Here is a 25,026-nt window from a genome sequence, read left to right as displayed (position 1 = left end):
CAAGACCTTTTATATGCTGGGGTCTAATGAGGGAGGGGGAGATGCCCGATGGGGCAACCAGCAAAGACAGGTAAGGGGAGGAGGCAGTGTGGATCAAAGCAGAGGAAGGAGCAAGTCCAGAGAGGTCTGTTAAGGAAGACGCCATGGACTCGGAGTCTCCAGGGCAAAGAAAGTGGTGTCATCAACCCAGGATGGCACTTCTAAACCCATGACAGAGAATATTTGTTCCCTGGCCCACTCCTTATTGCATAAATTCCTGCTGGCTGTGATTTTTGGCCAGATAGAAGTCAGGTGATGGGAAGCTAGGATCATCTCACATCACTGGACGGCTGCCTTCAGATGGCTTCAGGCAAGCATAGAAAGGCAGGCTGATACTCGTACCTGCAAGTTAATGGTCTGAATAGCCCTGAACAGGATGCACGATGTCAGCATCCGAAATAAGACCTGCATGGTGCTCCTTGCCTTCATTTTCTCTTAGAGCAAGAGTTAGCAAACTTTTTCTGGAAAGAGCCAGATAGCGAACATTTAAAATCTCTCTGATGCCACATCCCAGCTCTCTTCCACTCTCCCATTCCCTTCTAAAAAATGCCTGTATCCTATCCTAAGCACGGGTAGACTCTGGTCTTAAAATGTAAATTGAATCACATTTTATATGCAGGCTTTTCAGAAGTCTGGACTGTAAACTTTTATAGAGTCCCTTTCAGAAACAAGTAAGCAAGCTTTACTCCACCATAGCACACCTTAGACTATGAACTGTGCAGGGGTTCCTAGATGGCTCAGTCAGTTAAGCATTGGGCTCTTGATTATGGCTCAGGTCATGATCTCACAGTTTGTGGGTTCGAGTCCTGCATCAGGCTCTGTGCCAACAGTGCGCAGCCTGCTTGGGGTTCTCTCTCTCCCTCTCTCTCTCTCTTTCTCTCTCTGCCCTTCCCCGGCTTGCATGCTTTCTCTTTCTCTCTCTCTCTCCCAAAATACATAAATAAACTTTAAAAAAAAATTAATTGCATAGTTGATGAGATGCACCCTCATGCCTAAAAGCCATGCTACCTTTCAACTTACTCAGCTCTTGCAGAACCTTACTTCTTAGAATCTAAATGAATGTATGTATTTGTATATGTTACAGATACTAGTCAAGGATTGGGTTAACCTTCAGGAAGTAGTGAATGTTTGCTGTAAATATAAACATTTTTCACATTTGAGGTGTAAATGGCTTCATTTGCAAGGTCACAGGAAGTAAAGACGCAGTAATGAAATTGAAAGGCTGTCCACACTTCATACACATTTTCCTGTTGTTTTGATCTCATTGAGCATAGATCACCACTTGATCCGATTTTGATTATTTTATATGCACAGAGCAAAACAGGCAAAGATTCCTGGCTTCAGGGTGCTTACATTTAAGTGGGGGAAGACGGGTAAAAAACTAACAAGTAAAATCAATACAATCAATACTTTACAATACAACAATACAATACAATACTTTATAGGATGGGGGATAAGTGCTAAAGAGAAACGCGTAGGAAGGGACCATAGGGAGAGAGCAGAATATGCGTGTGCGGCCATGTATGCACTGCAGTTTGTGAATCCAAAGGGTGACACACAGCGGGATGTGCTGGGGGTGTGGCCCAGGCAGCAACTGTCCTGATTGGCCAGGAATTCCTCTGCTTTGAACATCACCCTCCGAGTGGGAATGTTTTCCCCAACTGATTGACAGGGAGGATTCCGGGCCTGCTACCATTTAAGTAGAGCCCCAGTGAAGGAGAAGGAGTGAGCCATGTGGACATTTGGAGGAAGGGCATTGCAGGCCAGGGGATCAGCAGGGCAGTGTGGGGGCATTGCTATGAAACAACCAGGTGACTGTGACGGATGTGGACGGTGCCCAAAGGTATGCGCCCTTTCAGTTGTGAGCTCTTGCCTTTTGTGGCTCTGAGAGGCAGGTCCCCAGTTTCCTCTTATACGGAGCAGCTGAAGTAAACCCTGCCCAAGTTAGAGTTCACTGCTTTATGATTTCGATTGGCCCCAAATGATTGTAAATCTTTGTCCAATTTAGAGGTCGATGTCCTGGCCGCCCAGAGGAGGGCTTCTCCATGGTGCTTCTATCGTAGGCACCATAAAGACATTTGTGAGTAAAATGTGTGCTGGTTTCATTTCTGAAACTACCACTAAGTACACCTTCTGCCCCCAACCAACTTCCTCTTTCCTGGACCTTGGGGCAGTGTGTGTTTACAGCGCCCTCTCCTGGCTGGCATTAGCACCACATGGCTCCACCAGATTTGGCCGCACCCCTCACCCGTGGTGCCAGGGGCTCAGGGTGGCTGAAACTGGCCCAGATATAGAAGATGCCTGTGTTTCCTTATGTGTTCAGTTTCTTCCCCAGCCTGGGCTACATTTAGCAGCTTTATTGTTTAAAAATGCTGTCTCCTGTGGTCTGTTAACCTCTATTCTCTCCCGCTTGCATCTGGCTGCCGACCAGCAAGCCGTCGTATTGGTGGGTTTCTGCTCCCTCGCTCCGTGTCTCTTTCCCTCCTTTCCTGGAGAATTGGCTCACGCAAGCAGGAAGGAACATGGCAGTTGGAACTCCAGATCCCGGCAGAGGGGGGTGAGGGGGTCAGGAGCTGAATGCACGGTGGCTCTGACCTTGGCCCAGAGGACCTGAAGTTGCAGGCTGCTGCCCAGCCCAGCCCTGGGCTGCCCTGTGTTCTTAGGCTCTTCCTCCCACAAGAATAGAAGTAAATTATCACGGGGAATTGAGGATGGGGGCGGAGCCTGGATTGGGGGCCAGTATGGGCTACGTTGTGTCCAAATTCACGCGCTGAAGCCCTCGCCTGCCTCCACCAAGCGTGACAGTATTTGGAGAGGGGTCATTGGGAAGTAATTGGGTTTAGATGAGGTCATGAGGGTAGTGCCTTTATGATGGGACTAGGGGCCTCATAAAAGAGAAGAGAGAGCTCTGGTCTCTCTCTCTCTTTCCCCTCTCTCTCTGCCATGTGTGGACACAGCAAGAAAGAGACCATCTACCAGCCATTAAAGAGAGGCTTCACTAAGAGCCAAATAGGCCAGCACCTTGATCTTGGACTTCCTGGCTGCAAGGAAGAAATTTCCGTTGTGTAAGCCCTCAGGGTGCGGGTTTTGTTACGGGAGCCCCAGCTGACTCAGAGGGGGACCCAGGGCCTTTTTCTTTTCCAATGGAGATTAATAAACCACTTCTATCTATTCGACTGCTTCCCTCTCTCCATCTTCAAAACAGAACAAAATGAAAAAAGAATGCCATTAATTATTTACCGGAAGCCGTGTTTCAAGGCAATTAGTATCCTGAGTTCCCTTCAGGTAGAACGGAGCCAGCACTGCTGAAAGTCCCTGCTCGAGGTGGGGGGAGGGGTGCTCCTGCCCGGTCCCCTCCTCAGCAGGTCTGAGACTTGCCTGGCATGAGGTTCCAGGAACAATGGGGATTGGAGGGAGGCATGAGCGTGGGACATATTTGTGCCCAGAAACCCTGTAATTTAAAGGCCACTTCCCCTCGGCCCCGGCCAAGACTCTCCTGTGGGCACTCTTTTTTTTTTTTAAAGTTTCTTTATTTATTTTGAGATAGAGAGAGAGAGCAGGAGAGGGGCAGAGAGAGAGGGAGACAGAGAATCCCAAGCAGGCTCCATGCTATCGGTACAGAGCCGGACACGGGGCTCGACCTCACGAACTGTGAAATCACGACCTGAGCCAAAATCAAGAGTCGGATGCTCAACCAACTGACTGAGCCACCCAGGCGCCCCTCCTCTGGCCACCCTTTCATTTTCTTCTAGGCAGAGCTGTGCCCAACACTTTCCCCCACTTCTTCGGGCCCACCCTTTCTGCAAAATAACCACAGGGAGGGACTTCTGGGCTGAGGGTGGCACCCAGTGCAGCTAGGGAAGTGGGTAACGGGGGATGAGGGGGTAGGGGTGAGGTGTGGGTAGGGAGCAGACACAGTGCGTCTCCCCGCCTGGCGTCACTGCTGCCTGCCTGGTCCCAGCTGGTGGAGGATGGGCCTGACCTTGCACTTGAACACTCCGTTCTAGTTGCTGTTACACTTGAGATGGAACATAGCAAAAAATATACAATAATCATATTGAAAAGTTGACTCTGCCCTGCATTCCCTTTGGTGTCTGTGCACGAGCTGGGACAGAGTACCAGGTCTGACACCAGGGGATGGTGGGGTGAGGAGGGTCTCCACCTTCTGTGATGTTAAACAGCTCCATCTGACTGTCCTGGGTTTTGGCTCTTGGCTCTCGGCGGGCAAGTGGTGCCGCGCACCTCCCGCCCAGAGCTCCCTGGCAAAGGTCTGCGGTGACGCTCCCTCATTGGCTCTGCATGTGACAGGAGAGTCTAAGAAAGCGGTCCTGCTTGGGGTTCTGTGAAGGTTTTCTTAAGAGCGGTGACGTGTTATAACACGCGTCATCCACTTGGAAAGGGAGAGGAAGGGTGCGAGGCAGAGGGACCCAGGCCTTCCCTTCTGTTTTGGAATGAATCGTGGGACCCTCTACTGCCATGCCCCGCCCCCACCTCTAATTTACTGAGTGAAATGTATGGAGAGAGGCTTTGGAGGATAAAGAGGCTTCTACCAAGTGCTGGCTCTGGGGGCGGAGGGAGATGGCATGTACATGAAGGAGACCCACATCCTGTCCCGAGTTTTCCGGGGTAGCTGGGCGCACAGACTCGAAGCAGAAGGGGCAGGCCTGCAAAGCGGGGGAGCAGAGCAGAGCCTGGGAAAGCCTCACAGCCCTCCTGATGGGGCACCCACTTTAATTGCATGGTTTGCGACCTCTAATTATGTCACTAGTGGCAAGAATGAGGTCATGGTGTCTGCAAGTGGCTTTCCCCATAACAAGCCCTTCTCAAAGGGGCCGGCTCCCTGCTTAGCCTCCTTCCTCCTGGGCCAGCCAAACTCCAGTAAGAAGCAAACTCGGATAGTTCCCTTCCTGTGTGTGTGTGCGTGCGTGCACATGTGCGTGTGTGCAGGCTGAGGCTAGATGGGGCCCCCGAGTCCCCTTCCCCACCCCCAGATGGCTGGAGACAGCGATTTGCTGGAGGGGGTGCTGATAGGGTACCCATGCCGCCCCCCCCCGCCCCAATGCCCTCTCCTCTCTACCATGCAGACGTGCCTGGAGATTTCCAACCCCAGAGGAAATCTCTTCCCCCATCTCAGCCCCCCACCCCCACCCCGGTGGTGCCCTGCCCCGGGCCTTTGGGGATTCAACTCCCAGAAGAAAGTGGATGGTTATGCAACTCTGTCTCATCTCACAGCGACAGCAATGCTGTTTCAGAGCCCCGGGAGCATCCAGTGCAGACTCCTGGCTGTTGGAAGTCTGGGGCTGGACACGAAGAGGGTGACAATTGTGGCAATGTGAGCTCCGGCTCTCTGAGAACAGAGATGAGCCTTCCTGCTGTCTCTTTGCCGGCTGAGGAGGAGCTCCCAGTAAATCCAGCTCTCAGGCCCCCTCTGTGAGCGAGGAGTGTAACAGCACCCTGCACACGGCTGTGCTCCATGGTCTGGGAAGGGCCCGAGCCCCAGGGTGGAGGAGGTAAGAGTGTGTGGATGTGTGAGGCCACAGCCGGGCATCCCCAAGAAGCTGGAAACGGTGTGGCCGCCGAGGGAAAGGAGGGCTGGCCATACGTGGGCCGCTTGTCCCCAAAGCCTTCTTGTCTACTAGTCAGCCAGCCAGAAGGGCTTCGGCCTGGCATGCGGCACAAGTTGCCCAGAGAAAAGAGTCACAGAGTGTTCGAATTAGGTGACTGGAGGGGCTGTAAGGAAGGCAGGCGAATAGCTTCTCAGCCATTTTCAAGAAATGCCCACGGTTTTCTTTCCAAAGCAGGTGACACGGAATGCTCGCGTTGGGTGCGTCCGCTCCTCGGCAGTCAGAAGGGGGTGTCCTCTGCGGTGGCGCGGGGCCCTAAGAAAGGAGAGGCGTCAGTGAGGCAGGGGGCTAGGAGACACCGCTAGGGAGCGAGGAGAAGAGTGGCCTGGTAAAAAGTGGAGGGTGTCAAGGGCTATTTGCTCCCCAGGAGAAACCCAAGCTTGTTCACGCAGCACGATTTTTTATTGGCAGCCCATGAAAATGTTTTAATTTCTTTTACAATCAGAAAAAATTAATGAACTTTTAGATTGAAGAAAATGTTTTAACATGTAATATTAATACGTTTGTCTTTATGCCAAAGGAGCCTTTTTTTTTTTTTTAAGGAGAAAGATGTCCAAAGAGGCAAAGCTGTCTAGTGCCTAGGAAAGTTCAACTAGGTTCTGGAAGCCCTCGCTGGCTTCTCCCATGCGGGTCCTGGTCCAGCTCACTCCTCTGGGCCACAAGGGAGGTACCCCTCGCTTCTCTGCTCTGTGGCCCCCTCACCAATTTTCTGTTCTTCTACCCTCAGCAAGCAGAGCTCAAAAGAAAAAAAAGAAAGAAGGAAAGAAAGAGAAAGAAAAGAAGAAGGAACAAAGAACGCATACGCCTTGGCACCAACTTCACTTTCCCGGCCGTCTGTAAGTCCTGGCTTTCCCTTTTGTCTTGCTCTGGGCCCTGAGCGTTTCCAGACTCTCCCAAGCCTGACCTGGGAGGGGAGATTGGAATCAACCCGTTGACCGACCCCCTCTTCCCAACACACCCTCCACCCCTGTCACAGGAAAGGTGGTTGGGGGTGGGGGGACGGTGGTTCCGGGCTGTGGGAGAGACTGGGAATCCGATGCAAGCCTCCGAGAGAGAGAGAGAGAGAGAGAGAGAGAGAGAGAGAGAGAGAGAGAGAGAGAGAGGGGGGCGGGTGTGAGCGCAGAAGGGGCGCAGAGAGAGAGAGAGAGAGAGAGAGAGAGAGAGAGAGAGAGAATCTCAAGTAAGCTCCANCCCCCCCCCCCCGCGGGTGCCGCGGCCGCGCTGACGGACCGCGCGTCTGCGGGGCTCGCTCCCGGCCTGGCTCGGGCCGCCGCCGCCGCCGCCCCCCTCCCCGCGCGCAGGCTGTCTCCAGTCGCGGCCACGGGGTAGCGCTCGGCCCCCCTCTCCGCGTCTCCGCCTCCGCCTCCGCCGCGCTCGTCCCCGGCTCACGCGGCCCCCGCAGCTCCCGCTCGGCGCAGGCAGGAGCGGCTCTCCGGACGCCGAGCCCGGGAAGCGGAGGGCGGCGGGCTCGGCGAGCGGCGGCGGCTGCGGAGGCGGGCGGGCGGGCGGACCGGCGGCGGCGGCGGCGGCGGCGGCGGCGCGGCCGAGGCGCCGGGGCGGGCGCGGCGGCCGCTGCTCCTCGGGCCCGGGCGGGCCGGCGAGCGCCGGGCGTCCGAGGAGGCGCCGCGCCCCCGGAGCCGGGGCTGTCCGCCGGGCTCTCCGTGCGTCTCGCCGAGAGCTCCGGCCGGGGCGCGGCGGAGGGCAGCGCCGCGGGGGCTCGGTCCTCGGCCGGCAGGAGGCTCCGCGCGCGGGCGCCGGCGACAGCCCGGGCCGCCCAGCCCAGCAGCCGTCCCCGCCGCCCCGCAGCCGGCGCGGACATGGGCGCGCGGGGCTGCGCGCCGGGCCGCGGGACCCGCAAAGTTTGCTAGCCCGCTGGGCGCGGAGCCGAGGGCGCGCCCGGGCCCGGCGCCGCCGGGAGGGACCTAGCGTCCCCGGATTGGGCGCCAGGACGGTGGAGCCGAGAGGGGCGGCCCGGCCGCGCCAGATGCCGCCTGCAAAGTTAAGAGAGAAGAAAACTTCAGCTCCGGGGAGGTTCGGACCGCTATGCTAACCGCGCCCCCCGAAACCCGCGCCCCTGAAAGACGCCCCGCGCCCGCGTCTGCCGCCGCGCTCGCCTCCCGCCCGGCCCCGGGGGCCCCGCGCCTGGAACGGCGGTGACTGCGTCCGCCCGGAGAACCCAACCAGGGGGCGGGGAGGGGGCGGGGGGCGGGCAACGTGGCCACGAGAGGAAGTTTCCTGAAGTTGCCGGTTTATTCCGGAGCCCGGCCCGCGACCCGGCCGGATCGCAGAGGCCGCCCGGCCTGGGAGAAGTCGGAGCTGGGGTGCTCCGGGAGGGAGGAGCCCCGAAGCCGAGAGCGGGCTTTTCCTCTTTCTCTTTGCTCGCCCCTCGCCTTCCGGGCGCGCCGCCGGGATCGGACTTGGACAGCAGACGAGAAGGAAGGGGTCGCCAGCGCTGCCCTTCCCAGGCGCATACCAGCCCCGGGCGGGGGCCGCGTGGACAGTCTCCCGGGACGAAGCCGCGGGGTCCCAGGCCCCCACCCAGGATTATAAAACCGTGCGGAGGACCCCCCATCCAAGGCTGGTCATCATGTGGGGGCTGCTGGTCTGGACTCTGTTGGCCCTTCATCGGATCCGCGTGACCGGAGCTCAAGGTACGGAGGGCCACCCCCACGTGGGGTTGGGAGGGTGCTGGAGGGGGGGGGGGTGGCGGGGACTCGCTGGCCTCTCCGTGGCCTCCTGGACATGGTGCTTAGTCTGGGCAGAGCCCTCTCCAGGGAGTTTCAGGATCCCCTCCTCGAGTTTTGGGGGCTCTCTTTCGGGGGTGGGGCCATCTTTCTGAGACTTGTGGCTTCCAGAGGAGGGAAGGTGGGGGTCCATGTTGGGAGGCGTCGTCCGGGGTGAGGTGAGGGGTAGAGACCCCCACGCACCGCGGGTGCCCTCGGGCCGGCATGGGAGGGGCGCGCCTCCCCCAGCCCCTCTGGCTCGGCTCCGGGTCCCGGCTCGGTGTCCGCGGGAAGGGCCGGGCCCCGCCGGGCACGCGCTGGCCGCCCCTCGGCGAGGGAGCGGGGCGGGTTGGGGGTGGGGGCGCGGCGGGCAGGAGCCCGAGTCGGGCGCCGGGAGCCGGGTTGGTGACCACGGGAGGGCAGTTGCCGCCGGGCCTGGCCACATACGGGAGCCCGCGCCCGGCTGCCCGACCGCCGCTGGGGCCCTGGGGTGCTCGGCGGGGCGGGCCTGGAGCCGAGGTCGCGCGTGCCGCCCGGACCCAGCGGGGGGTGGTGCCCTGGGAGGGTCTGGGGCGTCTCCCCTCCCGCTCCCAGACACACGCAGCATTCTGCCCGCGCCTCCCTCTCCACCGGCCGCTCCCGTGTCTGACCTGTAGCTGCCTGGAGCAGCCTCGCCGTGGAGAAGAGCTGCGCCGGGGGTGGAAGCGATAGGAGGGATGAGGAGGCGTGATCCTCGCTACCCCCCCTCTAGAGGGCGGATGCTCAGACATCCCCAACCCTCCACCCCCCCAGTCCTTGGGCAGGTCCCAGCGGGGGAGGGCGGCTGCACCGGTGCTTCCTTGCCTTTGGGGTTCGCAGATCCAGACAGTGGTGCCAGCGGTGTCCGAGCGGCGCCTGCTGGGGGCGGAGGGAGACGAAGCCTGGACTGAGCTTCAGGACTCGCGGGGCCTGACTTCCCTCTTCCAGGCTCAGGAGGGTGCTTGGACCCACCCGGGGGCGCCGGCCTGCGGAGGCTGCTGGCTGCCTCTCAGAAGGGCCCCACCCCAGCTCTGGGGGCTCCCAGCGGCAGAGGGTAAAGGGACCCCACTGCGCGCGGCGTCAGGCAGTCCGGAGAGCCCGGATCAAAAGGAGAGAAAAATCAGCTCTCACTCACAGGATTGGGGGGAGGATTTTACAAGGTAATTTATGTTAAAGCACTTAGGAATTTTGGAAGGGGCCCTGTAAATGTAAGATAATAAAAGTTATTATTAGTTTCATAATCATCATAAAATCCGCTAGCAGGGGGGACCTTAGAGGTCGGCTTACTCTAGCAACCATTTAACAGATAGGAAAACTGAGGTCCAGTGGCATTATTAAATGACTTGCCCAAGGCTGCTGGGGTGATCTGGGTGCAGAGTCAGGGACCAGGGGTGTTCTGGGCCCTTCTTCCCCTGGAGCCAACCATTGGCAGCTGGAGTGGGTTTGCTAGGGCAGGGCCCTTCTTTTAAGGGTCCCGGGAAGACCTTGAGGCTGCCAGAGTAGGGACAGGGTGTAGCCTGCCCTGGGACACCTCACAGATATGCTCTGAGATGCCCGTAGGCTACTAGCTGAAAGCCAGGAGCCTGGGACGGCTCTGGGGGTTGTCAGCCCCTGTCTGGGGGCATCTGACTTCATTACTGTCCGGGCCCCGGCCATGGCATATGATTTCCGAGTGGCAGGTGGCTCATGAGTTCTTGCCCATCCCGACCCAGACCCATCAGGAGTCCCCAGGGCACCTGAAGGTCCTTCCTTCTGGGTCATGAAGCCTCTTTATGTCCCAGCCAGCACTGTCCCATCCCCCTGAGGCTGAGATCCCTGGATCCGGCTGAAGTTAAGGCGGGGCCACCTCGCCCTGTCAGAGTTGCTGATTGATTCCCCCTCTCTCTGGTTCTCTTGCTGCTGCCTTTTTGAATGCGGCTGCCCAGGTCCCCTGTGGCTCCGTTTGTGTTCTCTGGCTCTGAGAGAGTGTTTTCCAGAGTCCATGGGGGTACTCCCTCATTTGTCTCCCGGCGGCAAACCGTGCAAAGGATTGTGGGACCTTGGCCTCAGCCTGACTTAGGGGCAGTGCTGTATTGTGTAGAAGGATCTGGGGGAACAGGGGCAGGCCATCCGGCTCGGGGTCCTTTCCTGTGTGCTTTGGGGTTAGAGAATGGAGTTTCTCCCTCGCTTCTCTTTTGAGTTTGAGGCCATGCCCTTAACCCTTTGGGGTAGCCGAAGCCACCGCTGCTGTCTATGCCTTCTGAGCCCCTTCAGCCCCGTTCTCCGATCATGACAGAGTGTGGGACCAGCCGGTGCTCCTCTCTGGGACAGACCTCACACTGGCCACCTCTGGCTCTTGTCTAGACTTCGGTCGGTGTGTTTTCAGCCGCTGGACCTGGGCAACATCACCCGCTTATAGTGAAAGCCTCCATCTGACCAGTTCCCCTGAAACTCAGTGTCACGACGGTTCACATGCTTTTTCTCAACTAAGTGCAGTGATGTTGTAGAAAGACTGATCCAAGGTATTTGGGGGGGGGCTCTCAGCAAGTGCCTGGCACTAAGGAGATGCTTAATAAAGGGTAATTGCTGTGATGAGCATGATGGTCGTGTTGAAGATGATGATGGTTTTTACATTATAAGCCAGAGGATCATGAGGAGTAGTCCTGGGCACCCACCAAAAAGGCCTCGAATGCCTTTCCCTCATCCAAGATGCTTCTTTTACTTCCTGCTTCTTCCGTGTGGCCCTGTCGCCATCTGTAAGTGACCCTCTGGCCGCCTTGGGCTCCACTTCCACAGACTCTGACCAAGGGTGTCCCGGTGAGCCCGGACATGTGCATTTCAGCCAGCTTCTTAAGAGATGTTGCAGATGCCACGAAAATTATCATTGGCATACATCCTGAGGCAGCCGAGGGGCTGGAAGGAGGGTAGTGGCAGCCCAGGCAGCTGGTCCAGAAGGTTCTTTGGAAAGCACAGCACCTGGGGAGGGACAAAAGGGAGTGTGAGCTGAGGGAAGCAGGCAGCACAGACCCCTGTATGAGTGTTGGCAGGTCCAGCCTCGGAGGCTCTGGAAGGCTCCAAGGGGAGAAAGTTTAGTGCTAGGAGCTAATCACAATAAAAGCCAAACAGCACGCGAGGGAGCGGGATGAAAGTTTAATTACATGGTGTGGCTAAGCTGTAATTATTAATTACTGACAGCAAAAAATAACTTATTGATCAGGGCCTCTTGCTAATTAACACAAGGCCGAGTGTCGTGCTTGCCTGGGGCTCAGCTGGTGCGTGTCAAAGCCCCACACGACAGTGGGCTGGGCGGGGGGGGCATCCCTGTTTCCCTTCTTCCTCTTCTCCCAGGGCCAGAGAGGCGGCTCTCTGCCCTGCACCCCCATCTCCCTCGCCCTGTGCGCCCCAGCATCAGCTGGGGAGTCTGGAACATTCTGGCTGTGGCCAGATGGGTGGCACACGGTGTGTCTCCTGGCTGCAGGGTATGGCCCCTGCGGTGGGAGGAGCAGCTCGGGACCCCTACCCAGAGGCTGAATCATGCTGGCAGCCTGACACCTGCCTCTGAAACCCTTCCTTGCGTGCGTTTGTTCGGCAAATAGTTATCGACCGCTCCCTCGCTTATGTCCTCTACTGGAAGGCCAGAGTAGGGGCCAGGAACCTGGTTCTATCAGGGAAGGGTGGCTGGGAAAGAGGCCAAATCCTTTACAGCAGTTCTTTGTTTAAACAGTGCCTGAACGGCCGACTTTAAAATGATGTGTTAAACTGCAGGTTGGTATGCATTTGACTTTGTACCGCAGGACACGGTTGGGCTGTAAGTTAAATGATAAGGGAGAATGAACTTGTCTGTCCTGAGGGCTCAAGTGAGTCAGGACACTGAACTTGAAAGACACATGAAGAGGCATCCGGCGTTGTTCTTTGCCCATAAGCCTGGGACAAGTGGCCACCTGGTGTCTGCTTGTATACCCCCGGTGTTGGGGGTCTCACTACCTTACAAAACAAGCAGGTTGTAAGACCGTCTCCCCGCGGCTGGTTATCCTAGGATCCGGCTGTGGTTGAAGAAGTCCTCTGATTGGCTGGAACACCTCCTTCCCCAATCCTTCTGACTCCCTGAGCCACGGGGTGTCGGGAGACAGAGCTGGAATTGACGTTGGGTGTTACAGCGCCGCCTGTGGCTTTTCCACCCTGGCTCCCCCTGGAGTGCGCTGCCATAGGCGGACCTCGAACTGCCTAAAGCGGTGGGAATTAGTCATCATAATTCGGGGCTTTGGGATGCCAATAGCAACAAACGGGCCAGGAGTGACTGCCGGCAGCAGCCCCACCGCCTGTAATGGAAAAGAAAACGAGCCGGTTGCTGAGACATCCCCGTTGCTTCTCGTGCCGCCCCCCCCATCCACATGCTGGGCAGAAGGCAGGGCCAGGGAGCAGTGCCAGGGTCCGACAGGGGCCATCCAGGGCTGCTCAGGGCCCTGATGTGGGGGGACAGGGGGCTGCACAGCTGGTCTCATCAGTCTCCCCAGCCAGGTGTCTGGTCCCGAAAGTCCCTCTCTGAGCCCAGGGAGCCCTGCGGAGGCCCCTCTCCAGGTCTGGGCACTGACATGGCGCAGGGCTCCCCGCCTCTACCTCCACCACTGAGTGACCCAGAGCTGAGACTCTTCCTGTCCGTGAATGTTAAAAATCACTAGATCTACCTTCTAGGGTTTTGGGGGTTTTTTTCTTTTTGTTTTTGGATGTTAAATGCGATGATCCTAATCACTGTAAACTGCTCTGAGTAACTGATAAGGGCTTATAATGTATTGGCCACAAGGCTGGATGGATGTCACAGCCCACACCTCCTCTCCAACATCTCCACCGCTCTGCCCACCTCACTGACCACCTCCCTGTTCGTGGAACTGCAGGTCTCTCTCTGGACTCCCACCTGGCGTGTGAAGGTCCCGTTGTCCCTGGGGTCACACCCAGTCCTCCCAGATGTCTGCAAGGCCGACTCCTTGTTTCCTTCAAGACATTCCCCTAATGTCCCTAATCTGTCGCTAAGCCCCTGATAACATGGCATCTCCAAGCATTAGCCCCTTCCCCTACTTGACCTTCCCCATGGCACTCAGCTTCACCGGGCGTATATGGACTTGTCTATTTATTGTTGGCCTCTTTTGTGGGGGCGGAGGCTTTATTTTATCCGCTGTTGTATCCTTTGTCGCTTCGGGCAGTGCCTACCGTGGAGAACCAGATTGAGGAATATGAATGACTGAATAAAGAATGAATGAATGAATGAGCCCTTAGCTAAGGAATAAAGCCCTTTGTCATCCAGCCTGTCCCTCCAGCTTCCTCTCTGACCAATCACCCTCTCTGATGGGCTCCTCGGGACATCCCATAAGCCACCTGCTGTGAAGCCCTCATCGCACTGAGACAATCACCCCGAGGATGGGAGCCCAGCCCGCCAGAAATTCCAGCCCAGGCTTACACAGAACGGGGTAGTGCTCCTATTTTTTAAAAAAAAATTTTTTTTAATGTTTTATTTATTTCTAGGAGAGAGAGAGACCACGTGAGCAGGGGAGGATCAGAGAGAGAGGGAGTCACAGACTCTGAAACAGGCTCCAGGCTCTGAGCTGGCAGTCAGCACAGAGCCCGACGCGGGGCTCGAACCCACGAACCGCGAGATCATGACCTAAGCGAAAGTCGGACGCTTAACCGACTAAGCCATCCAGGCGCCCCTGGGTAGTGCTCCTATTGAGCCCAGAGACCCCGCTAGGACTCTCTCACCTTCACTCCCAGCTCTTCCTGCCTCTGGCCATACAAGTGAAGCTCCTTCTTGCAGTCTGGCCTCTGGATTGCATGACTCTTGGGATCTTCTGGAATCCTTACTAGCTGAACTGCACCTTTATGAAACTGGGAGAAAACATAGGAGGTTTGGGGAGTAAGGCCCATCCGTGCTTGGACGCCCCCTTTGAAATACATGAGAGAGAGGGGAAGTCTTGCATCAACAATTATATGCTGTAGCCTCTCACCTCCCCTTGCAGCCGTTTGGCTAGAACTGATCATGTTGTAATGGGAAGTGCAGGCTTCCGTGTGCTGGAAAGAGGGAGGCGCGCTGCTGATGTCCCACATTCCTTTGTAACCGCAGAGACGGCTCTGTGGTCTCCAGAAGGGCATTGCATACAGAATTACTTACACCCGCCGGGGCCATCCCGAAAGCATCCCCGAGTTACCCTAGCCCTGTGCTATTACTTCCCCGCTTTGGGAATTTTTTTCCTTATGCTGTGGAAAAGGGTCCTGTATCATGGCGGTCTGTGCCTTGGACTTGGGGCCAGCTGGGTCCAAGCTCGATCACTTTGTGCTACCACGGGCCACTTTGGGTTCAGTTGCTTACGTCCAAGCCCCATTTTCCTCATCTATCAGTCATGCCGGGGAGGAGCCTGGTGGGGTGTGCCGGAGCTGTGGCCAGTGGCGCTCTCCACGGAGCCCGGCCAGCTCACATAGCCAGCTGTGCTTCCCCGTGTGCCCTTCCACGTGGTCTCAAGGTGGGATCTCAGGTTGCATGGGGTTTTTGGATACCCCGCCCCCCAAGTATCTCTATAATTCACCCACATCTTCTTTTTCCCATTTTCTTGGTTTCTCCCCCCAGTTTTGAACGATCTGGTTATTTCTCCCCATCCTAGGATCACCAGAGAGGAGGCACAGTCATATTTGGTGTACAGTTCCACATGTCAGTGGGGGCAGTGTGACCGTTACCTCTGCCCTCCCTCGACTCCAACTTGTGGGTAAATTGAGGCTCACAGAGATCATCTGCCCAAAGCTGTGTAGCTGGGAAGTCCGGATTTGAACTTAGGGCTCTGTGACCCCAGTGCCTATCATCTTCCCACTCCCCCAGGCTGTCCTTGCCTCCATGGCATCTTTCACTGGGACTTTCCCTGAGAGAGAGAACCATTTGCTGATGAGAGGCCCATTCACGTGTGTTGGCGGAAGACCAGGGCTGGCCCAGGGGACGCGGTAGAGTTTGAGAAAATAGCCCTTGGAGGGGCGCCTGGGTGGCCCAGTGGGTTAGATGTCCGACTCTTGATTTCAGCTCAGGTCATGATCTCATGGTTCATGAGTTTGAGCCCAGCGTCAGGCTCTGCACTGTCAGCATGAATTCTCTCTTTCTCTCTCTCACTGCCCCTCCCCTGTCCCGTCTGTCTGTCTCTCTCAAAAATAAATAAGTAAACTAAAACAAAAATAGCCCTTGGAACTTCTCCTCCTCCTCCTGATCCCTCCTGGCTCTCACTTCCATCCTGGCTGTGTTCCTGCTGGGTCTCAAGTTGGCGGAATATGACGGTCAGGATGCGAACCCCTCTGTGCCTCTCTGTCCTTACCCCATCCCCTCCCAGGAGACCCAGAGACGTTTGGTGAGTCTCCTTAAGGTCACTTGGGGCATTCACGACTGAGTGCCGGTGACCAAGCCTCACAAGAGTCTTTTAAACTCAATGGGGCAGGGAAGAGGCGATTAAAGTTTGATGCCTGCAGGAAGCTATTAGTGACCTGGATGAAATTTTGATGATATGATAATCCTAAGGGGAGGAAATGTTATTTGCCATCATGCAGCCCATTGAGGGAATTCAGCTTCTGGGGTAAGCCCGAGTGACTCTCAAGGGCCTGCTGGAGCCAGGACCCTGGACGCCCTCCCCCCCCATCCCTGCCCCGTCACCAAGGGGCACCTGGTAAAGGTGGGGGTGACGGAGGCACTCATGTGGCCCAGAATCTGAGGAATGATCAGAGATAGGGCTGGGCACCTGGACGCTTGGGTTATCACCACATAATGGGAGTCAGTTATGGATCTGCTATAGAGGCCGTGAGATTGGCCGTGAGAGCCAATCTAGAATGTGCTGTCTGAGGGTCCCAGTGGCACAGCACGGGCCTCTGAGGAGCTTGAAATGTGGATGACTCCCAGGGTTCAAATCCCACTGTTGTTTACTGTCTGGGTGACCTTGGATGAATTAGTTGGATAGCCTATCTGTGCCTCGGTTACTCCATCTGCAAAGTGGGGATAACAGGAGTCCTTACCTCATGGGGTCATTACAGGGTTTAATAAAATCTGCTAAGCTCTCAGACAGCATTCAGTGTATAGTGAGTGCTGTATAAGTGCTTGTCATTGTCAGTTTTATTACCATTTTGGTGTTGGGGAAGCAGGGTCAGCTTTGGGCCTACAATTTGACGTGTGCCACGTCCTGAAATGCCTCTGCTGCCTTTATCTCTCACAGGCCAGCCAGTGGCCTCTAAACTTATGCTGTTAAGGGTTTATTTATTTGGTTAAGACATTCTCTGGCTCCAACTTAAAATGCAAATACACCACGGAGATCCCAGATATTAAGCTGTTATTAGGTGTTCAGGCCTTAAGGTGGATGTGTTTATTGGATCCTTTCATAAAACCTCAGATTTCTGTGTGTAGCTTTCATAGACAACTCCTTTTTGTCTTTGTCCTAACCTTTGAAGGAGTTTGGGCAGAAAGCATTCACAGTATTAACGTTGTTTGCATTGAACTTCCGAAACTTGCGAAAGTCACTGGGTGTGCAAGAAAGTGACGATGAACACCGATGAACGCAGGTCAGCTGCTTCCCAGGCCATTGCTTTTGGTCTGGTCAGGAACAGCTCACCTTCCCGCTTGGCCTGACCATGAACTTTGCCCCAGCTTGGCTGGGTGAACAGGGTGGGGCTCTGAGTACAGCCTAGGGTGGCCTGTAAGGGAAGTCCCTCGAGACCCCATCTTCTGTCCCATGGTGTCTAGTGATCGTATCTAAATGCTAAGACCTGTCAGGTCAGACCCTACTTATAGGCCTTCACCTCAGGGGCTTTGCTTCTCCTGTTGATATCAGTGCCGAGCCCCCCATGGTCTGGCCCTACGTGTGGTGCAGCCTCCCCTCCCCTTCCCTGCCACAGCCCTCCGCTTGCTCAGCTGGCCCCACCCCCTGGAACTCCTCAGCTCCCTCACCTCTCCGCCACCCTGCACCCTGCTAGAACTCATCCTCCCAAATGCCTCTGAGCTCTCAGGATGCCGACGGTCTAGATGCATCTCATTCGGCACTTTGGCCTTGTTGATTCTGAATTATCTTTTAATGTGCGTGTGACTGATTTCTTTAATTATAAACTCCTTGAATTTAGATAATAACCTTCATCAGCAAGGATAGAGGCATTAGACATAAATTATTGTTCCCAATTAATGAACTTAACCCTTTGAAGAAGGGTGCTGGGGGTAATCGGCACATCAGGCGGGAGGTAACAGATGAAATGCCGTGTGGGCCTCGGAAGCTGAGAGCCATCCTCACTGGGTCCCTTTGGGCCTCCGTGTCTTCACTGGGAAATGGGGGGGGGGGGGGCATAAACACAGCATTTCCGAGCTGTAGTGATGGACTTCTGTGCTGAGGGACGATGGACACAGGCCCTGGGGGAGCCATCCGTGAGCCTGAAGCTGCCTGCAAGCAGCCTGACTTTCCTCCGTGGTATGTTCCGTTTTAAATATATGAAAATTTGCATTCTATTCCATAGTCTCTCTGAATTCTATTTTAACACACAAAGGGTATTTTAAAGCGAATGGACGCTGCTAAAAGAGGGGTGGCGTGTCTGCCCCATGGCTTCCTAGCCACCCGCCCCCCCCCAGGGATAGATGTCAAAACTTGGTTTTGAAGAATTTGAATACAGTGATCTCTTAGGGCACATCATCTGTAGGATTCCAAGATGCTTGACATATTTCAACCATTTGTAGTTAAAATTCTCTATAATGTTTTGTAGACACACAGGTCCCCCTGAAGCAGCAGCGCCCCAAGCATAATTGAGCCCGGGCCGGCATAACCGTGTGCCGTGGCCGATGGGTGGTGGTGTCTTCAAGGGCTGTCAGCCCCTCGCTAGGTGATCCTGATGCTTGGGTCCGCCTCACTTCCTGGCTGTCTCCTCCATACCATTCGGGGTCTGGCTCCTGGCCTCTCCCTGGGCCGTCTCCCCAGCCCCCTTTTCATTGCGAGCCACTGAGCCCAGCTGTGATGCTGTTGGAGCAGGGCGCTGAGCGAGGGCCTGGAAGGTCACCTTAGTGAGAGGCATTGGGCTCTGTGATAAGCGTGTCCACTGCACAGGGACCTTTCCTGTGGAGACAGGGTGCCTTCCAGAAGAGCGGAGTCCCCCCGAGGCCTTCCCCTGGCCTAGCAGGGTCTTATGGGCATTTGTGTCCTGCCGAGGCCCAGCCACCCCGAGCCCCACGCCCTGCCTGTGTGGCACTAATTAATGTTCCCAGTCCGACTCAGCCCCTCCTTTGAGATTTCTCTCGAGGCCCTTGGGGTTTTGGAAGCGGAAAGCGTCCGTGCACCCCCGGCTCCGTTGGGCGGCCGGCTCTCTCCATCACTGTTCACATCTCTCACTGCCCTGGCCCAGGGACCCGCCACCTAGCATGGGAGACGTGTTGCTGCCCTGAGCAGCCAGCACCCCGAGCCCGGCACTCAGGCCTTGCTCAGTCAGCCTTGAAGTCTCCTCCCCATGGGCAGCATGTTTATTGGCCTCACACAGCTTTGGCTGGCTCAGCGCAGTGGCCCTTGACCTTCCCACGGGGACCCCTTTATCCCTGCCCTGGTGGAGCAAATGGAGGCAGGGCAGTGGGTTGGGGGCAGGCCACCGTGAGGCCTGGAGGTGCCAGGGAGGGTCAAGAGGACTTGCTCGTTAGCTCTGGCCCAAACTCATTATGGGGCTGTGCTTCACCGGGTGAAAAATGGTTGTCGTCGGGGCAGTAATAAATACGCTGCTGTCAGAGTTGATGTGATTGCACTAATGAACAGAAATCAGCCAGGGCGAGGGGGGCTGCTTCTGGCTGTGGCTCCGGGTGGCTGGAGAGCTCTATCCACAGCTGGCCGTCCCTTGCCCCAGGAAGACCAGCCCGGGCATGGCTGGGAAGAAGAGAGGTGTTGGCATTTAACCCCTTTCTCCTAAGGCCTTGGTGGATGAAGAACCTAGAAGGTGCTAGAAACCTCCAGGGAAAAGGAGCATTGTTTGGCCCCAGGGAGTGGGGTGGGTGTGACAGGGTGGGGGTGGGGGGCAGCCTCAGCCTGGACCTTGGGCAGAGAGAGGCAAGCAGGGCCAGCGGGGTGGACGGACCGCTGTGCTTCTGATGGGTCAGCCTTCCTCCAAGCCCGGGGTGAGAGCAACCGCAGGAAGGCGTGGGGAGAAACACAAGACCCATTGTCCGTGCCCCTTGCCTGCCACCTCTCCTGGGATGTTAGGACTTATTGTCTGTCCAGGAACTTGGAATGTCTGGCCTCAGGGTACAGGGAGCAGGCCCCCGACTCCAGCTACCCTCATAGCTCTGCTGGGGAAGAGCTCAGGGCGCGGATCCTCTGATCCCAGGCTTAGTGTCCAAGCCGAAGCAGAGCTGCGCCTCGGCAATGCGGGCGGCCCCGCTTAGGGCCGGGCCTTAGGGCACCTGAGGATCAGGGGAGGGCCAAGGGAATGAGGGGCACCCTCACATCTGGGGCCCCAGGAACACATTCTTGGAGCCTGCCTTGTGATGGAGGTGACAGGGTGGTCCGGAGCAGAGGGGCTCCCATCGAGGCCTGCATTGAGTTCCCGTGGAGGGCTTGCCAGAATGCAGATTCCCAGGCTCCCCCCCAAGCTTCTGACGTGGCGGCCCTGGGGTGGGAGCCAGGAGTTTGCATGTCTGACCAGCTCCCAGGTGATGCCGCCGGTCCAAGGGCCACACTCGGAGGAGGTCCCGTCTAGAGGTTGGACAAGGTGGCTCATGTGCTGAGCCACCTTGCACCCGTGAGGGACAGACCGCCGCTCCTTCCTGTCTCCCTTCCTCGGCACCAGAAGCTCTCACTCTCAACGTCCTTTCTTAAAAGAAGGCCAAAAGCCAGCCCAGAGGCCTCCCTCCTGGGAGAGGAAGGGCGGGCAGTGAGGTTATCACTGGCCGAAGCAGCTTTTGCTAGAAGCTCAAAGTAACCCGGTGCGTGGACGGGTAACAGAAGCCTCTAACCTCTGTTTGCTCATCAAGCATTTTCCACATCAACCAGTGTTGCGCCAGGCACAGTGCCTAGGGTCCCACAAAGGCCGAGTCAGGTCCCTGGTCTCAGACTGTCCCCAGACAAAGGAGGCCATCGAGCGTGTGGCCGCTAATATAGGACAGTGTGAAAGGCGGGACTGGGTGATTGGGCGTCCAGCCGGGAGATCGGAGAATGCTGCCCCAGAGGAGGTGACCTTGAAGTCTAGGTGTCGTGGGGTGGGAGGAGCCCCCATCTTTCTTGGGGAATCCTGGAGGCCTTGTTTCTGTTTTGCCGGAACAAGTTGCACATATTTAAAGAGTATAACTTGGGGCGCCTGGGTGGCTTAGTTGGTTAAGCAACTGACTCTTGATTTCATCTCAGGTCATGATCTCATGGGGTTGGGCTCCATGCTGGGTGCGGAGCCTGCTTAACATTCTCTCTTTTCCTGGGGTGGGTGGCTCAGTCGGTTAAGTGTCTGGCTTCAGCTCAGGACATGATCTCGCAATTCATGAGTCCGAGCCCCACATTGGGCTCTGTGCTGACAACTCAGAGCCTGGAGCCTGCTTCAGATTCTGTGTGGGTCTCTCTCTCTGCCCTTCCCCAACTTGCACACGTGTGCATGTGCTCTCTCTCTCTCTCAACATAAACAAATATTGAAAAAAAAGATTCTCTGTCCATCTCCTTCTGCCCCTCCCCAGTGTGTGCGCGTGCTCTTTCTTTCTCTCAGTAAAGAAAAAAAGAGTACCACTTAATCATTTTGTCACATGTGTAACCTATAAAATCACCACCCAAATCAAGATCAGGGACATATGTATCACCCCCCAAAGTTTCCTTGCATCCTTAGTAATCCCTCTCTGCCGAGTAGAGATCTTGTTTTCCACCCAAATGTATGTCTTATTGTTGCAGTCATTTTTTTTTCTGAAATAGTTTGTTGTCAAGTTGGTTTCCATATAACACCCAGTGCTCATCCCCATAAGTGCCCTCCTCCGTGCCCATCACCCCCTTTCCCCTCCCCTCCACCCCCATCAGCCCTTAGTTTGTTCTCAGCATTCAAGAGTCTCTCATGGTTTGCCTCCTTCCCTCTCCCCAACTATTTTTCCCCTTCTTCTCAGCCATGGTCCTCCGTTAAGTTTCTCCTAATCCTCCTATACGTGCAAACATATGGTATCTGTCCTTCTCTGCCTTGGAGTCATTTTTTTTAAACTTTACATTCAGCCCTGAGACCTCTGCACCTTTGTTGAAAATCAGTAGTCCATCTACGTGCGGAGCTATTTCTAGACACTGTATTCAGGTTCATTGCTCTATTTGTCTTTATTCTAGTAGTGCACTATCGTGCTTGCTGTTGCTTTACGATGAGTCTTGAAACCAGCTAATGTCAATTCTCTGACTTTGTTCGGTTTCAAAACTGTTTGGGCTCTTCTAAATCCTTTACATTTCCATATGAATTTTAGAACCACACCGGCGTATCTGTCTTTAGAATCGGTTTACATTTCCATTGGGGCACCTGGGTGGCTCATTCGGTTAAGCATCTGACTTCGGATCAGGTCGTGATCTCACGGTTTGCGGGTTTGAGCCCCACTTCAGGCTCTGCCCTTCACAGCGCAGAGCCTGCTTGGGATTCTCTTTTCTCCTGGTCTCTCTGCCCCTCCCCTGCTTGTGCTTTCTCTTTCAAAATAAATACACTTTAAAAAAAAAAAGATTCGGGGCACCTGGGTGGCTTAGTCGGTTAAGTGTCCGACTTTCACTTAGGTCATGATCTCGCGGTTCATGGGTTCCGGCCCCGCGTCGGGCTCTGTGCTGACTGCCAGCTCAGAGCCTGGAGCCTGTTTCAGTCTGTGACTCCCTCTCTCTCTGACCCTCCCCTGCTCACGCTGTCTCTTTCTCTCTCTCTCTGTCCTAGAAAAAAAAAAAAAGATTAGTTTACATTTCCATATGCATTTTAGAATCAGAGTCCCCCCCCCCCCCCCCCCCCCCCCCCCCCCCCCCCCCGCCAAAATCTGCTGGGATTTCTGACCGGGATTGCGCTGATGAAATAGATCAACATGGAGGGCATGACACGGTGGTCACGTCCTGTCTGCTGGCCCACGACCGGGGGATTTCATTCCGTTCTTTAGCTCTTCGGTTTCCCTCAGCGCTGTGTTATGGATTTGGTAGTACAGGTATTGTACATTGTCAGATTTATCCCTAAATATTTCATAGTTTTGATGCAATTGTAAATGTTGTTTTTTATTTCGACTAGGAGGTGCTTGTCTCCAGGATATAGAAGTGAGGTTGATTTTGACGTGTGGCTCTGGCACTCCGTGACTTGATTCGACTGAATGATTAGTTCTGGTAACTCCTTTGTAGGCTCCATTGGATTTTCTACGTAGATGATCGGGTTTTCTCTGAATGCAGACAGTTTAACTTCTTTTCCAATCTGGATTTCTTTCCTTTCTCCTTCTTGACCCCTTGCCCTGACTAGAGCCTCCAAGGCGCCTTCATTTTCATCCTTTCGGTTGCTGAGTGGCTCCCGGGCAGCAAATGCACACCTTGGTGGGGGGCTAGCCACTGAGGTCAGGCAGCGTTGACCTCATTTGCGAATGGCCTCCTCACACGTGGTACCAGCCCTGAGGTGCTTACCTTCAGGGCACATGCACTTTTTGGCATTGAACATCCTATAGAAACTGTGTAAGCTTTGGGAGGGGAGCAGCAGTCCAATGCACAGTGATTGCCTTGCCTGTCCACGTGGGGAGGGGAGTGAGCACCTGCATTTGGGGCTGTGGCTCTCCTCCCTGATACCCCTGGGTCCTGGAGCTCCCTGAGTGGCAGTAGGTGAGCTTTGACCATAGGGGAACTCAGAGAACCACCAAGTTCAGATTATAAAGGGCTCCTCATTTTATAGAGGAGGGTGTGGGGGCCAAGAGGTGTCCAAAGGTGTCCCCAGCCACAGAGCTTGGGAGCTCAGGATTTCCTGACGCCCCCCCCTCCGCCCGGCCGCTTTGCGGGCTCCATCGCCTGCGTTTGGTGGCCCTTTGGTTTTCACCAGTGCTGAGAGCTGTGAAATCAAAGCAGGGCTGCGATTTCTCTGAACCTCCTTTCCAGCTCCCATCTGAGCTATGGGACGGTCACATCAGCTAAAGTGGGAGCTGAGAAGGCTATGCTGCCAGCAGCCGGGGACGCCGCGAGCTGGGGCGCCGGGGGCCTGGGGGCAGATGTCCCAGCTACAGAGCAGCCATGGCCTTGGCTGGGGGAGGGGGATGGATCAGTCAGCCCAGTCAGCCACTGGGCTGTGGATTTGGAAGACGGACCACCACTCACCTCTCCTCCGCCTGCCCCAGGGTCTCTGGAGCGTGGGGGCTTGAGTGGCCCTTTGCAGGACTGGGATTCTTCAAGGAGGTACAGATGGCGGCTGCCAGACCTGTCGCTTCCTTTCCTCACAGTGGCAGCCGGTTGCTGGTTCAGGGACCCAGCTCCCTGGCACACCCCTGGGCCCCCCTCTGCTTCCCCAGCATCTAGCCTGAGATGGCGGAGGTCACGCGTGGGGCTGGGGAAGGCTGAAGCTCAATTTTGGACAATTAGCTTCCAGAGTCACTGGGGAACGGTAAGAACTCTCGGTGAGCCAGATGTCCTTGTAAATGCTGTACACGATTGTCTGGTCCTCTCCATGACCCTTCGAGGAAGCGTACTTGCCCCCTCAAGTGGATTCCAAAAGACCCAGAGAACTCTAGCAGCTTGCCCAGGGTTGCAGAGCTTATAAGGGACTCAGGAACGGGCCCGGGGCAGACCCAGTGCCTGAGTTCTCACCCACTGGGCCGTGCTGGGAGGCCGAGGTCCTCCCTGCAAAGACCTCTGTTTCTCCGGCTTTCCATCTAACTGCTGATGAGTATAATAGCCTGGCCCCGTTTCCACAGCTGGACCATAATTTGGCCTAGTTCAGCCACTTTTGGGCCAAATGAACTTGGCCAGGTCACTTCGCTTTTCTGAGCCTCGGTTTCCTCTTCTGTTAAGTGTGGATTTAAGACGGACAGAACTCCCTCACACTCATGGGATGGGTGGGTGGGTGGGTTGTCTGAGATACTATGGGGGCACAGCCCCAACACAGAGCCTGGTGCATGGAGTCACAGGGGCAGGATCCCTGTCCCCCTCACCCCCCACTGTGCTCCTGGCCCACCTTCCAGAGACTGTGCCAGCCCATCACGGCCCTGACCGTGGCCTTGTGTTCATCCCCCGCCCCCCACCAGCGGCAGGCTCCCCAGGGACCTCAGGTGCTTGCTCTGTCCAGCAGCCCGGGGTCTGTGTGACATTTCCACACGGAACTCCGTGCGGAAACTCCGCCCGCATGGAAGGTGTCGCTGAAAGTGATCCAGTCTCATATGTATGCTCATTGTCACCATTGTCCCGTATTTGATTGACCTTAAGACATCAATTATAACACACATCATTATTTTATGTGCCATTAGAAAGAAAAGCTACTGCCATTGAATCTGCAGTAGGATCATTCTGACTCCAGAGATCTGAAACTGCATTTGGAATCCAGAGATTGGGTCGTGGCCACCATTTACTTAGCGCTAAGCCCTAGCCAGGCTCCCGCCCGGAGGGTCCTGCCTTTACTAACGCATTTGTTTCACCGGTGCGGGTTTGGATTCGACCGTCCTCTGGACCACCGTACAGGCCGGTAGAGTT

At 55.9% G+C, this 25,026-nt stretch overlaps 1 protein-coding gene across 1 annotated transcript in view; it reads left to right on the top strand.

Moving 5' to 3' along the window:
* Positions 1-8,170: 8,170 nt before the first annotated feature.
* SDK2 (sidekick cell adhesion molecule 2) overlaps positions 8,171-25,026 on the top strand; it is a 261,230-nt gene continuing 244,374 nt past the window's right edge. Inside the window, exon 1 of the mRNA XM_039229793.1 lies at positions 8,171-8,314. Coding sequence (XP_039085724.1) covers positions 8,251-8,314 — 64 coding nt within the window. The 5' untranslated portion in view covers positions 8,171-8,250. The remainder of the gene's footprint in view (positions 8,315-25,026) is intronic.

The sequence above is a fragment of the Hyaena hyaena genome, unplaced genomic scaffold (genome assembly GCF_003009895.1).
Source record: "Hyaena hyaena isolate Hyena2069 unplaced genomic scaffold, ASM300989v1 scaffold_39, whole genome shotgun sequence".
NCBI lineage: Eukaryota > Metazoa > Chordata > Mammalia > Carnivora > Hyaenidae > Hyaena > Hyaena hyaena.
This window is presented reverse-complemented; position numbering and strand designations above follow the sequence as displayed.